The sequence below is a fragment of the Xenopus tropicalis genome, chromosome 3 (genome assembly GCF_000004195.4).
Source record: "Xenopus tropicalis strain Nigerian chromosome 3, UCB_Xtro_10.0, whole genome shotgun sequence".
Classification (NCBI taxonomy): domain Eukaryota; kingdom Metazoa; phylum Chordata; class Amphibia; order Anura; family Pipidae; genus Xenopus; species Xenopus tropicalis.
The window spans coordinates 55,667,572-55,683,453 of record NC_030679.2 but is presented as its reverse complement, the minus strand read 5'-3'; the positions used below and the strand labels follow the sequence as shown (position 1 = coordinate 55,683,453).

Here is a 15,882-nt window from a genome sequence, read left to right as displayed (position 1 = left end):
GGTATTAATTGTCATGCTGGCCCGGGAGAACTAGGGAAAAGTCTTAGTGACAGTATTAGCTATGGCTGAGTAATACTGCTATGGAAAATGTGTATCTCCCTTATAGGGGACCCTGCAACAGCAGCTTCTGAAGTCCTGAGGTGCGCAGCATTGTTCCATCTTTAACCAATGTCACGAAAGCAAAAACAGAAAAAATTTAAAACATTGCGTTCTGTGAGAAAATAAATCCTATTAACTGTGGACCTAAAAAAAACGTCCAAGTAATTTGTGATGTTTCTGTGACTCCCTAAATGGATTCTGTCATGATTTTTTTTGTCATGATGTACTTTATAATTTCTAAATTACACTGTTTACATAGCAAATAATTCACTCTACCATTTAAAATGTTATTCTTGAACAAAATAGCTGTAATATTGGTGTGTAGGTGCCATCTCAGTGCATTGTGTCTTAGTCTGAGCTTTCAGAAAGAGCCAGCGCTACACATTAGAACTGCTTTCAGGTAACCTGTTGTTTCTCCTACTCCCATGTAACTGGGGGACTCCTAAGCCAGACTTGGATTTCTTACTATTGAGTGCTATTCTGATATCTACTGGGAGCTGCTATCTTGCTCCCTTCCCATTGTTCTGCTGGTCGGCTCCTAGGAGGGGGGTGATAGTCTGAGCTGGCCATACACATACCAAGAAAATTGTATAGAACTATGCTATGTATGATTTCACTACATTGGGTGGCCTGAAAATCCTGACCGATATCCATGTATTATACCTGCCACTGTATGGCGTTTTGCCAGACCAGAAAGTTAAAAGAAAAATCAACTCCTTTTAACTTTCTGTTGTTCAAATCATCCAGGGCCAATCAGTCGGAACCTGTGTGTGGTCCACTAATGTATGGCCAATTTAAGGGTAACAGGGAATACTGATCCACAAATGAAAAAAAAAATCATCAAATAGGTGTTAGATGTTTGCCTTATACTTTTCAAGACAAGAAAGGGTTAAAAAGGATACCCCCCCCCCCTTCATCCTAACATCATTCTCTTCCTACTGCAGATGAGTAAGACATGTAGTTGAAGAGTTGGTTGTGTTAATGCTGACGTTAGTTGGTTGAACCAGAAAAATTAAGGAAATTAGTGAGCATAAAGGGAATAAACTAAACCAGGAAGTGTTACAACACAATAACAACACAAGAAGCATAAAATTATTATAACTGTGAAACACACACTACCATTTAGTTGTGTTTTTTACATAACAGTTATGTAGCAAACACAATTATCGTTCATCCTGCAAAAATGCATTTATCCTGGCACAGCCCTCAAACAATCCTTAGAAACCCTAAGAATCAGATAAACAAAGCAGTCTCAGTATTTGGCAGTGGAACCTTCTATAAAATGTAACATGCAAAAATAGAATAAAATTGGATTTTTTTTCCTTGAACTGTATCTAGGCAGATCTGTAGGAAAGCTGCATGCTACAGATTATAGGATGATATGGCATTGGAGAGAATTCACAGATTTTCAGACACTACCCATGCAGTAGGCAACAAACTGAAATAGTAATTCGTGTTCCTCGTCTGCTGGGTTTAATGAAGTTCAGCTTATCACTATAAAAATTTAACTGCACGTGTAATGCAAATCTTGCATATAAGAGCACCACTGCCAACCAAGTAGTCACCATAAAACAAACACAAACATTATGATGGTTTCAAAAACTAAGATTTACTTAAGATTGATTGGAATATCCTTAAATCCAGTGAAAGTTGTTAAGGCAAAACCCTTTAAAGTGGCAGCACTGGTGTATTTACTAAAACTGGGTATGTTTTTAAAAGGATCACCCCCTGCTCAATAATTACTGACATCTGTTATATTGTTTCCTTACCTGCAATCATACCAAAATCCCACATATAACCTCCAATATTACTGAGACCTCAGGAGAAACCCATGGAACATTCATTCATACCAATCAATGGAAATCATGTGCTTTAATGTTATTGCATGGAAGTTGCTAAAAAAAAAATGCAGCCAGCGGTCCAATGTGGTGCAGTCACGCTTTCACACCTGAGACACTTACTCATAAATGCTGCAGTAATAATCTACTGGTCCTGAACAATTCTATTAAAGGGGAAGTAAGCCTAAAATAAAGTGAAAATGCTCTGGGCTCTGCTTTTTAGTTTTTATAGTATAAGCAGTTTTATACTACCTGCATCATGAATTTCAACAGCCACCCAGACAAGCCCTAGGGTTAACTAGCTAGTACACCATTACAGTGCTCTTGTTAAAGTTCATAAGGCTTTACTTCTCCATTAAGCAATTCTCAATCCAGTGGTTGTTAAGTTTGGTCAGTTTTAACCCCCCCTTGGAGGTCCAACCTTGGTCAGGTATTGCCTTGGCTCATAATAAGGTTACAGATACTATAGGAAAACACTGGTGTAATCACAGTTCCAAGAATATCTTTGACCTCAAATCTCACACTAACTGATCTTCAAACTGGGCAGTGGTATATATATGAGAGCAAAGAAGCATACTCTCCAAATATCTGCTATACTGATCTTCAAGTTCTGCTACATATGGAGCCTTGGATATAAAGATGCTAGTGCTTCTGCGATGACAATGTGCAACGTGGGAATAAAAGAAGTGCAATATTTCTACGAAGTCAATTATACACTATTATAAAAATTATGACTGTAGAGGTGCAAGGCTTAACCCAAAGCTCAGTGGACTTACAGGTTTATCAGGCAGGTGCAGGTTATATGAAAATATAGATTGTACAAGCTAGATGGATAGTGGCTTCAGACAGCACAATAAGGCTTCCCTGGAACAGACTGTGAAAGTGACCCTACCCCTTTAACATTTTTACCTCACTAGCCCCACCCAGTCACTATCAATGTGTGTTTTTTTTAACACAGGTAGGTTCCATAAAATACATGATACAATAGCACATATTTTAAAAAACTGTACAGAATCTATGTAAAAGACAACTTACATTGAGCAAAAACCTTGTGCTTAGACTACCCCAGATTGTGCTGAATCTGTTACTTAAGGTCCCCATACACGGGGCGATTGTAGCTGCCGATATCGGTCCCTTGGACTGATTCGGCATCTTATCGGCCCGTGTAGGGGCAGAAACGAGGGGCCTGGCCGACCGATATCTGGCCTTAAATTGGCCAGATATCGATCGGCCAAGTTAGAAAACTCAGTCGGATCGGGGACCGCATCAACGAGCAGATGTGGTCCCCAATCCGACTGAATTTTCTAACCTGGCCGATCGATATCTGGCCAATTTCAGGACTACTGCCCCATTGCCGCCATTAGAATTCGATTGTTTGGCCCCAGGGCCAAACGATTGAATTCGCTTACATGTTGCCCGATATCGCCCACATGTAGGTGGGGATATCGGGTGAAGATCTGTTCGCTTTGGATCTGCCCGTGTATGGGCAGCTTTACAGACAAATCTCTTAGTAAATGTGGTTTGATAGTCAGCAGTGTTTCATACTGTTTTCAAGACTGGGATCAACTGGTCTCAAAAGCAGTTTGTCTGTAACCCATCCATCTGCACCTTTTGGATAGGTTGTGTCAGATTAAAGCCAGCCATACATGCACGATAGTTTCGTACGATATTCGGTGCATGTATTGTGGCTCAAAGAGGCGACTGATATCTCAAAGGCTGCGGATATTGGCCATCTTGTCAATTAGCCAGGTGAAGATTTTGATCGCCCAAGCAAAATCTACGTTTAGAGCTGCATCGGCAGGTGGAGGTAGAATTTCTATTGTTTCTACTTCCATATCTGACGATTCAGCCCCGAACGTCAGTGGAGGGTGGGAACAATCTTTTGCATGACCAATGGTTGCACAAAAGACCGTTATTGCTACGTTTATGTCCACCATTAGACTATGGCCCACCAGTTAAGTAATACTGCAATACAGCAAACTCTAGAAAAAAGGTGATCAGCAGGAAGCACATGAAAGCTGGATCACATTGGTTTTCCTTTCGGAATATTATAGGTTGAACAGTGAATTAGTGCTAATCATTTGTCACTGATGTTGCTGGGTGTTTTGTTGTGTTTTTTTCAGCTCGGCTCCCGACTATAAAGCACTTTGAATAGTTAAACATTATTCAAATGCAAATCGCTGGACTCACAGGTCAGGAGATAGTTGCTTGGAAACAGCCACTGTGAGTTGCTATCACTTGACCTACAAATTTGGCCTACCATGCTTGAAATTGCCTAGCGGACTAAATATTCATTGTTGCCCCACATACAATTTCCTTTATTAATATTAAATTTCTACAGGATTTTAAAGATCCTTTGATTGGTTAAGGACACACCCCTTTGTGACCTGCAAGTCAAGACAGATTAAAAGGGCTGGGCATTTCTAAAAGACAAACAAAGTCCAGGCTCTATCTGTTTATTGTCTTTGGAACAGGGAATTGTTTCTCCTCTCCCTAAGACAACAAGTTTTAGTCTGAATGTCAATATTTGGATTTGTGTTTAAGGCTTCGAGTTGAGAATACAGGGCCAGAATGTATACAATTTTTTTTACTGAGCACTTTGACCAGTCAGTTTATATGAGATTTTAATCTTTTATTCAGATCTGAGAACTTAATAGCTTAAATGCTCAAGATATACTGTCATATATAGCATACTGTAAAAATGATACCTACCATGTATAAGGATATGCAAACTGCTTCAGAAAAAAAAACACATACCTTTTGATGATTGCAAGCCAACAGGTAGAAAAATCAAGAAGATACTAAAGGCAAATTGCCTTTCAGTCACACACTTTATCCAACAGACCATGTACAAGATACTTGTAACAAAGCCTGTTTCAAGGATTTATCCAAATGTATCATGTACCCTAAAATGGGATTAATAGAACCATATATTGGTAAATATTCTTGATTTAGGCTCTCAAGCTTTCCTGTAGAACTCTGTCCTTGATAACGTGCAGCATGCCATTTGCTCAGAGGAATAAATCCAAAGGGGGCCTGACAAATTGTTGGGCCAGAACTGTTAATTTTTTTATATCCTCAATTCATATATTTTCATAATTTTATTCCTGAATTTGTTGAAGATTGTCATAAGAAATTCCACAAAATATAAGCCCCTGTATTTGCTTCCACATCATGATGATCTTAAAATCATGCATATAGCATGATTACTACAAAGGTTTTGTGTCAACTATAACCTATATCCAGTGTATGATCCCAGTGGTCTGAAAAAGGTTGCCATTATATCTCCAAATGCGTATTTATAACTCTCCGACATTCAGCTTGCACTTGGAGCGGATATCCTTTAAACTGTAACCTAAATTCAGCTGGGGCTGAAAGATGATGATCTCATGTAACTAAACAATTAGACAAGACTTAAGTGTTAAAATGGCAAGTTAAGAAACAATTTATTATAGAGAAGAAAAATTCTCATCCAAAATATAGAAATCTGTACATCTTTGCCACAATCAATATACATGAACTGTACAAATTTACATCAGTTCATAATTTACCGAATAAAAGGACATAAAAGTTCACAAAATAGATGGTGCTTGTGGAAAAGACCCAATTAAGTACAAGAAATTACAAAGAACTCCACTTTCTAAAAATAAGAAGTTTACTCCATCTTATAAAACTACAAGCTAGTAAAGTACAGATAAGCTGACTGATGAGTGTGCCATAGTTTAAGACAGTGCCTTTACTACACATTTCAAAATGCCTGTTCAATAGAGTTAAGTTGTATTTACGCTGATATCTCAATATGAATAACCCTCAAGTGTAGCAGACTTCAAATATGCTCACATCTCTCCTATTTACAAACTATACATATTTTCAGTGCAAGTAATATCTGCCATATACAATTCCAGTCTATTTCATATTTGAAACAATTCATCTTGCTACTGAGCTGCAAGAAGCATTATCATTTGAGTTTATTAGTGCAAACTGTACTTTTTCAAAAAAGTAAAAGAAATTTTTTACACAAACATTGAGCTTTGGGTTCAAAGTTTAACACAAATGTAAACACTAAACGAAAAGTCTAGTGGTAAACAGTTTGAGACCCTCTTAAAAGGTCTCTGCAGTTTTTTTTTTTTTTTTTTAAATCTATTTGCGTAAATAACAGGCTATAAAATTGCCAAAGACACTGTCTAAACAAAGGCACTTTCACTTCAGAAAGATCTACCACTATTTGTGTCCAATCTTCACAGCTGCGTCATTGTATAAACTTCACAATCCATCCCCATAGGAGCCCTCCCAAATTAAAAACAATAATTGGTTTCCATCTGCTACAAGATGATCCAGCCATCAACCATATCTTAACCAGATACAGTCATCATGTTGTACGTTTTGGATGGGCTTGTTCGGCCCAAGAGGAGTTCATCTTTACAGCTGATCCTACTCTCAACTAGAGAGCCACTGCTGCTTGGACTAATACCACCTCCTGGAACAGATTCATACAATACACAAATAGAGCCATCCTCTCCTATGCGATACGATACTTCATATGGGTCAACCCACAAAGTAAGTTCACTTGGCAGAAGCTTAAACATTTGCTGGCTGTTGAGTCCAATACGATCTGCTGCCTCTCCAATTAAAGGGTCCATCTTGTGGTTAATCCGAATACATCGATAGGCTGAACCCCTTGACGGCTTTTCTGGAAACCAATGATGCTTATAGTGATCTAGAAAAAAGTAGACAAATTGCATTTAGCTTTAAAAAAAAAAATGTTGCACAATTAAGTCATTTTATCACTGGCAGATTTAAAATGCATCAGCTACAAAAACCTAAATTTTAACAAAATTCATTTGAGCAGTTGTACTTATTTTCAGTTTACTACATGCAGTGTTCGGCATACTGGTCACCATATTAAAATAACGATAGTAGCACCATGAAGCAACAATTAACTATACAGTAAGATGTTACAATGACAAACCAAGACTGTAGTAGACAAAATTGTTGTATAGAATTAGAACAGTGCTGTGGAGAAAAAAAATAATTCAGGATCACTGAAAAGCATTGGGTTGTTATGTATGCCCTTCTAACAAACCAGAATGAATTTGCACATATAACATGACTGCCATTTTACATTACATTAGCATTTATTTATAAAGCGCCAACATATTCCGCAGCGCTGTACAATAAGTGGGTTTCATACATTGGACATACAGAGTAACATATAAAGCAATCAGTAACCGATACATAATTATTTGGTTATAGAGCTGTCTCATACCATAAGCAAAAAAGCTGCTGCTCAAACCCAAGTCTTATTATACTGAATGGACATTTTATGAAGTAAAAGGCACTGCTGGGGCTGATGAGATAAACAGGTGTGATTGCCTTGTCCATATGTTATACTGCCATACTCAACTCTTGCACAGATCTGTATTGTGGTAACAGCCTGGTTCAATATCAAAATATCTGCAGTTTGTTAAAACAATTTTATATTTGCATGTGTTTTGCACAATACCAAACACTGCCAGAATCACAAGTGTTCTTTGTTTGTGGCTCCACTGAATGGAATTCATGCAAAAAAGAAAAAAAGTAATGCAGAGCACCTCTAACATTAGAATTTAAAATGGCGTACAAGGAAGAGACTTGATATTTATTAAAATTACATGTATAATTTTTGTGGGTGGGGTGTTTGTTACTTATTTTAAAATTATGTTTCACTATGCAAACCATCAAGTTGGAAAGTGTGTAACATCAATATGATACTGGGATCTAGCCATACTGTTTTGTGCATAGACCTAAGTCAAACATCCTGCTCATTGCTGAGGTCTGCCAATAATACAAAGCAGTGCTCTGCCTAGTCTGGACAGGAAGGAAAAACATCAGCCTGTACTTTCCAACCACAAAAGGGAGGGGGTGCATACGCATTATAAACCCATTGGTAAAGGGGAAAACAATTCAAGGTGGAGACCAAGGCAAAAGGTGCCCTCCATAGGACTTAATAATAATAAACAATTCAGACAGAGTCAAGCAAACAATAAAATGTTAAGTGTGAAAGTGCACTTTGATCCTTATCTTAAAAAAAAAAAAATAACACTGTTAAAGGGGATCTCCACTTGAAAACTATTTCACATACTGAAAGAAAACCTAATTCTAAGAAACTTTTCATTCTACATAACACAGCTATTAGTAAATGTGTAATGGAAGCAGTACAGGTATTAGACCCCTTATCCGGAAACCCATTATCCAGAAAGCTCTGAATTACGGAAAGCCCGTCTCCCATAGACTCCATTATAATCAAATAATTCAGAATTGTAAAACTGATTTCCTTATTCTATGTAGAAATAAAACGATACCTTGGAATTGATTCCAACTAAGATATAAATAATCCTCATTGGATGCAAAACAATCCTATTGAGTTTAATTAATGTTTTATTGATTTTTTTAGTAGACTTAAGGTGCTGAGATCCAAATTACGGAAAGACCCCTTATCCGGAATACCCTTGGTCCCGAGCATTCTGGATAATGGGTCCTATACCTGTACCTCTCAACTGTTTATATTGTCAGCCCAAACAATGTAGCAGATCCAGCTAAAGAGGACTGACTGGTTACATTGTGTGGGGAGAGTCCCAGAAAACAGAAAGAAACAAATACTGATATTAAGTACATTTACTAATAATTTAAAACCATGTAATCTATATTGGAAAGTTGCTTAAAATTCCATTTTCTTTAATTAGGAATAAAAATGTATTTGAGTGAAGTTTCGCTTTAATCCACTAAAGGTATAGAAGGTATTAGCCAGGATTCTGTAAGGCTCTGCTGGCTGCAAGCCAGTCAAGCTCTGAAAGAGATTTCAATGAGCTGTAGGGGATTTCCAGGCCGCGGCTGTTCATGGCTGCCATAGGATTTGTAGCCCGAACAGAACTGCTTCGACCCTCACAAGTCACACACAAACTATAATATAAATCATTTCAGCAAATACAAAGTACATGTATATCTTACCGGCCAGGAGCTCCTGTAAAGACTGGTTAAACGTCTGCAGGTCGAGGTCGTTCATGAGGCCTTTGGTTCGGAGGAACTTTGAGATGAAACTCACCGCCGCCATGATCTCTGGCTTCATGTTGGCCCAGGGATAGTGCGTATGCATGGGAGCGCGACCGACAGCGATACGAACACCGATGGAACAGCACGGATCGTCTATTGCGCTCCGCTTGGTCCTGTTTGATGGATTTTTATTCGTGTTTTACAATTTTTTTTTTTTTATATTTTTCACTTTTACGTCCTTGGTGGTTTTACAAGCTGCGCCCTGGCATGGCGTGCAAGTTAATAGATAAGACTTGGAGGTGTATGTGTGATCGGGTCTGTTTGCCCCCCTAAACTTCAGATCCCTCGAAGAGTGCTAAGCGATATAATAAATCCCCAAAAAGTGCTTTTCTAACTACGCGCAAACATCCCAACGCGTGTTGTTGCGCCCCCGAAGTGATCAGCTCGCTTCTCAGCCCGTTTTTTTTATAAGCCAGTCGGGAAGGATGTGGCGTCAGGGAGGGGCGGGGGAGTCACCTGGCCAATAGGGGGATCGCCCGACGATGATGTCACCCTGTTGCGGGGAGGAAAAGGGCGAGTTGACGTATGCCCTTTGGAAAGCAAATGAGGGCTGATGGGAGAGAGTGAGAACACCCCCATCTTTGTAAACAAAAGTCTGGCCGAAGCGAACGCTGCACTTCCGGATATAAACACAGGCTGTTTTATTTGCCGTGGCATGATTAAATCCCACAAAACTCTTCCCCTGCTTTCCTTTGGCGGTGCTAGGAGAAGGTGCTCTGAAGTAAAGGTTGCAGACCCCTGTCCAGCAGTTTTTTTTTTTAAATAACCCTTTATAATCTTAAAACTGCGATTTATTGTTGCGTCGATCGCAATGTGCGAATTTGCTACTGTATTTAACCTGTTTAGTCGCGGCGTCGACGGGTTATTGTGATATTAACGGGACGCTATCCGCCGTATAAGTTGGGCAACTCGTGTTACTAGGGGGTGTAGGGCACGGATAGAGTATTCCTTTGTCTCCCAGTGTGACACATGGCAGGGCCCATCCCCCACCGGAAGGCAGGCGCAGACAAAAACAAGAAAGAGTTGTGTTGCAACAACAAAGGCATGTCCTGATTTACTAAACAGAACGGGGTGCAACCCCATACCTTGATCTTCATTATTTGCTCCTCTCCTTCCGATGGTTTTATTGTCGTATCAGCTACACACGACTTGTCGCACGACGCTGTGTCGTGGGAAACAAAGCCACGGTCTCCTTTGTGAGTAAATCACAAAGAAATAGCACTGTATAATAAATACTGTATCCTGGCAATGCGCATTAAGGTTCCATTAAACATGTGAAGGCAGGACAAGGCAGCCCTGTTTTCAGTTGGCAATACACTTTTTAAAGACTGGGGCACATTTGACCGCAGAGAAAAAATATTTTAGGTCCACCCTTAAATTAAGGAACACGTCTTATATACTGAACTGCTTATCAGTTAGTACTCTGCAGTATTTCCTTTACCCTGTCCCATCAGCAGTAGCAGTGTTACATGGAACAGCAGTGTTACATACAATTGAATGTCAGTCTGAGCAGAAACAGATGTGTCGCCTCATTCACCTGTCTAGGTAGTAGGATCAGGACTCTTGTAAATGCATAGTGCCTTGTACCTAAACTAGCTGCCATTAGAAACCAGCTCATTACTTTGGATCTCAGTGTAGGGGTTAAAAATTGGGTCCCCTGTGACACATCTAGGGACTTAAGGTGACAATACAAGGTAACATACCCACCTACGGGTGGGCGATACTGGGCTCATTCGGACCTTAGGCCGATTGAATTAGAAGGCTGTAGGAAAAATCAAACCTGTCCAGTTGTCATATGGACGATTTCAGGCCAGATGTTGGTCGGGCAGGCCCATAGTTTACACCCATACATGGACAGTTAAGTGGCCAAATTGGTCTAAAGGACCAATATCGGCAGCTAGAATGGCCCATGTATGGCCACCTTTAGGAATGACTGAGGAATCACTAAGGTGCATTGTATGTACCAACTGATGGAAGCTCAGCTACCTTAAATAACTACAGCAATGTTGGGTATCGGCTTTCCCTATTGTGATGCCCTGTTCAGAACTGCCACATCGATGCTTATTCACTTGGGATCCAATCCATGCTGTTTGTATATGTAGTGTAGAATTTTCCTGCTATTACTTGTAGTTTATTACATGGAAAGATGTGGTCTAAGGGTGGTGATACATGGACAGATTTTAGCTGCTGATTTGGCCCCCTATTGATGGCCTAAAATTCAATAGATATTAATAAAGCAGTTTTAAAAAGTCCATTAGAAGAGGAGAACATTGGCACATTGTTATGGTCCTGATATGACAGGTCTCTGTATGCCTGAATAGATAATCCAAATGTTGGCCCTTGGAATTACAGTAATTGGAGTGTACTCAATGGGTGTGTATTTTTATTGTTCAAGTTTTTTTTTTTTTTGTAAATTGAAAATTGTGATTTTCTTGGCACGTTTTTGTTCGCAAAGCAATGTCCTGTATTTTTTCTGATAAATGTTTTAATGGATATTATGCTAGACCTTGATTGAGTTTATTCAAGATTTTTTTTTAGAATTGACCTCTCTGGTTATAAAAATGCAGCATGTTGCATTATAAAACACAAATGCAACCAAGTCAAAAGGCAGCTCTGAATGCTCAGGTTCAAATGGTGTCTGCACTATTGTATATAATTGTGTTAGTAATTTCCATTCTTTTTGACCCCCACCTTTTACATTTTTTGAAAAAATAGTCTCTTATTGGAGCTGAAAAGACCTAAATAATAGCAGTTGCTGTATTGCATTTACTCCTTTTTTGTGGCACTAATTACAATTTTCCCTATTTTACATTTTAGCTTATTGTGGACAAACAGGGCTAAAATATATACCTTTAACTTCTAAAAATGATTGACATCCTTTCCAAGAGTCCAGCGTTATTTACCTGGTCAACTTTTCCCATTCATGTTTTCTTTTGCTGCACTCCTAGCTGGGGGAGGGTAAATGAAATGGAATTGGATTGCATTAAAGAACACCCAGTCCTCAAGGGAACAAGAGTTTCTGGAAGTGCAACCGCAGCTTTGGTAGCCTGTGAGGTTTGTTAAACGATACGGCTGGCAGAAGCATCCACGTGATAGTGTGAATCATATTCTAAAAATATTTCCCACAGTTCATCAGAGAATTTCTATGTTTGAGGTGTACGTGTTGTTGTTCATGAGCTTCGGACAGTCAAAGCTGCGAGATTCACATAGCTTTAAAGCTGCAAATGATTAACATAGTGTATGGATTTTTAAAATAACACTGAGTGCTTTGCACACTAACTAGCACCATTACTCACTTCAGCAAAAACCCGCAGAGGTGTAAAAAAACAGTCCATTTCATTCTCTTTGTATGTGAATCACTAAAAAAGAGTGTTTTCCAGGGAGAAAGTGAAGTTAAATAGCTTTTTTAAGGTAGGGTTGTCCAAAATCTCAGAGCATATGGATTCTGCAACACAGTAATAAGGATTGAGATACCACATAATGTTTTATGACTATAATCTATTACACACTAACATGATCCTGTGTATACTAACAAGTATGGTTCTTTCTTTCAGAAGCTATGTTCCAGTATCTTGCACTGATGAAGTATAAGAAGATTGAAACAGGCTGTCTGCAAGCTTTGTATATATGGCTGTGAACTATTGGGCTGTATCTGTGCTATTAAGGGGTTCCGGATACATAGTTGGCCACAGGAACATTAAGTCTATAATGCCATAAGTGAAGGTCAAAGCATTTCATATTTGGTTTTTAAGGCAGTGCTAGGTATGTAACATGAGGCATGTGAATATCTTCTGTTTTAAAAAGGCTCTCAGTGCATATTCAGACCTTGTCAGCTAAAATGAAATGGTACTGTATATACTGATACATATCGTTTTAAAAAATGTTAAGTATGGTGTAAGCTGTAAGAATCAAGAGAACATATACATTCTATGTCTATTTTTATATGCATGTAATTTGTATGCACCTCTCTTTTCTACAGATGCTTGTGCCTTTTGCTTTGTTTGTCTAAAGGGGAACTAGAGTCACAGCGCTCATATTTGTTACAGGGCATAAGGCTTTTGTACAGCAGATAAGTACAGCTAAATATATAGCTGCTATTCTCCCTTAGCTTTATGTTACACTTCCCTTTTCAATCATTTGATTTTCATTCAAGTAAATGTGATTCCCACTGCCAAATTTAATGGAATTGATGTTTAGGCAACATAGAATCAAATACCCTCTCTTCTTTGTTTTGTTACATAAATGGTTCATGTACGAGTATGGACAGCACTGATGAATAAGTAATACTAAATTACTGCTTGTTTGTGCTGTTGAGGCCTGGAGAAAAAATGAAGATACAGGGAGGAGCTCTGTTGATCTCAGTATTTCTCTTTGTGTGGGCAAAGACATTGCAAGCTGGGTGATGACTGTAATTGATGTCAGCAGCAAGTAACATAATTTGCTACCTTTAGTTTGTAATGAAAGAAAAGGAATAAAGGATGAGGTATATACAAAGCTGGATGCTGTCCACAACGAGATCCTAGATGACCTATATTTCCAGATTTAGTTTTACTCCTCAATTAATCAACTGCTATCAAAAATAATAATTTGCTAATTTATTTGTCATTTAATTCTTCTTTTAAATTGTTTAAACATTAGCCTTCATGGTCTCTGTGAGTATTACTCTTTTAAATATGAATATTTTGTTCGTGTTTCCACTGCATATAGGGATGCTTCTATTTCAGAATGTTTGGATTTGGCTAGCTGAACTGAATCCGAACCCTAATTTGCATAGTGAATTCTGTGCAAAATAGCTCCAAGGTGTTCTCCAGAATCAGGAATAGTAACTTCAAAAGCCTATGCATAGATGGTCTAGCTTAGTAGTTAAATCACTGGTGTTGGATTTAGAAAGGTGTGGATTTAATTCCTGTGTCAATACCTTGTGGCACTTAATTTTCCTGTGCCTCAGGCAGCAAACATATAACAATAGATTTACAGGGCAGGGGCTTATTTTGCCTAAAATATTCTTTGTAAAACACTGAATGTAATTACTACCCTCCACTGATGTATTAATGAAAATATGCAGGTAATTATTGTTCTGTACTAAATTATGTCCTTACTGCTGGATTATAAACTGGGCGCGGTTTCCCTTTTACAAGGAAAATATAAAACCTTTGTATAATTCTTCAAAATGATTCATTATTTTATATTGCTGTTTATAAATTTGGTGTAGTTTCTATTTAATTAAAGAATATAATTGCTCCTTTTACATTATAGACCAGTTTCAATTTGTAGAATAGTGGCCTACCACTATCATAGAAAATGGGTGAATAAGTGCAGTTCAGCAGGCTGGACCCCCATATAAAGAAAAACATTTACTTATTCAACAGCTGGAAGGCTACATAAGTTATATAAAGACTAAAAATAATAATTGAATAACTTTTATGTTTTAAGTCTACCGCACACATTTTGTATTACTGGTGCGGGGTATCTGCCCAACTCTAAGGGGCCGATTCATTAAAACATGAGTTCGAATCCCTAATGGGAAAAATTCGGATTGGATACGGCGAAAATACACTCGTTCGAATGAACGCTCCGAGCATTCGTGTCTTAATAAATCTGCCCGTATGGCTAATTTTGCACACAAATGGAAAGGATTGGTATATACACGAAAAGTTAAATTTGTGGGGATGGAGATTAGAGATAATGTTTATGCTCCTCTTATATTCCTTCTTAAGATGCTGCTAAAGAGCATCGGCTAAACCTCAGAGAAAATCAAAATATCTGTAGGAGGACAGGCTGGGCAGTAAATACAGTTGTACAAAATAGTATATGCAGCAAGGAGAGTATTATTTATGAGAGTCCTTAAGTGTTGAGGCGTGTTGAACTGATGGCACATGTTAAAGATCATCTTCCAGTCTGGAGGAGAACAAAGCTCATATTAATTGTGTTTATTTTTGTGTTGCATGTAGACCGCAGTTAAATAACTGCTGCCATTGTTACACTGATTAGGACTAGGAGCTGACACAGGAATCACGTCATTTCCATGTGAGCCTGCCCTCACTAATGATTTATGAAGTGGCACTTTCCTACCTGCTGCCCTTACTGAAGTTATTTTCCAACCCTCTGCACCCCATATAGGTTTATGTTTAGAAAAAAAATTCTACACATACAGTATACCAATTGCACCATTTTGTGTTTTTTTTCCAGTACAGCTGACATTTTGTGTTTGCATAGAGCTTGTTTTTCATTCGCTTTATAGTTCAGCTGCTGCTAGCTGTTATTTCCTTACCCTTCCTGTGTACTTTGAAGTGAGGAACAAGTACTGTACATTTAAACCCTGAATGCTAAAAATTGCTTTTGTCCTGTGACATGCATTTGTTCCACCTACACACACCTATTTGGAAATCCTAAAACAAAGAGTGAATAGAAAAACATTTGTTTTATTGTGTTTTTTTTTTTTAGTGGTGGCAGAATGTATATATGTATATTTTATAGCCGTGACGTTAACATTAAAGACAAGGTTATAAACTTGTACGTTTGTAACACCCCCCCACCCCATGCTCAACTTTTTAAAAAAAAGAAAAAAAGGGAACTGCGATATCTGTCGAGAAAAGAGGATGTTCATGTTTAACATGTTTAATACTGTCAAATGTTGCAGGTGGAATCAAATTTGCAGCTATCCTGGCAGCCAGAAAACTGATTCACTGTGAGGGAAGGTTTTTCTTTTCATCATTTTGTATTGCTTAAAGGTGGCCATACACGAGCAGATCGCCAAGCGCCTTGGACCGATTCGGCAGCTAATCGGCCCGTGTATGGGGAGAGCAGAGCGGCCTGGCCGACCGATATCTGGCCTGAAATTGGCCAGATATTGATC

General features: G+C 38.5%; 1 protein-coding gene and 1 long non-coding RNA gene across 2 annotated transcripts; one reads left to right on the top strand and one right to left on the bottom strand.

The window, feature by feature from the left end:
• Nucleotides 1–6,056: 6,056 nt before the first annotated feature.
• Nucleotides 6,057–9,250, bottom strand: btg1 (B-cell translocation gene 1, anti-proliferative). The gene is made up of 2 exons (NM_203595.1): nucleotides 8,925–9,250; nucleotides 6,057–6,654 (listed from the first exon to the last, which is right to left on the bottom strand). The coding sequence occupies exons 1-2, from the start codon at nucleotides 9,067–9,069 to the stop codon at nucleotides 6,290–6,292; spliced, it is 510 nt and encodes a 169-aa protein (NP_988926.1). The 5' UTR covers nucleotides 9,070–9,250; the 3' UTR covers nucleotides 6,057–6,289.
• Nucleotides 9,251–10,033: 783 nt separating this feature from the next.
• LOC108646159 lies at nucleotides 10,034–14,274 on the top strand. Its single transcript, XR_001924195.2, has 2 exons — nucleotides 10,034–10,222; nucleotides 12,581–14,274. It is a non-coding gene; the product is annotated as an uncharacterized LOC108646159 (long non-coding RNA).
• Nucleotides 14,275–15,882: the final 1,608 nt, after the last annotated feature.

Excerpts from the sequence above, each read along its gene's own strand:
- btg1 (NM_203595.1), bottom strand. The coding sequence starts at position 9,069 with ATGCATACGCACTATCCCTGGGCCAACATGAAGCCAGAGATCATGGCG. Across the intron at positions 6,655-8,924 it reads TTTACAGGAGCTCCTGGCCG|ATCACTATAAGCATCATTGG; the intron begins GTAAGATATACA and ends ACTTTTTTCTAG.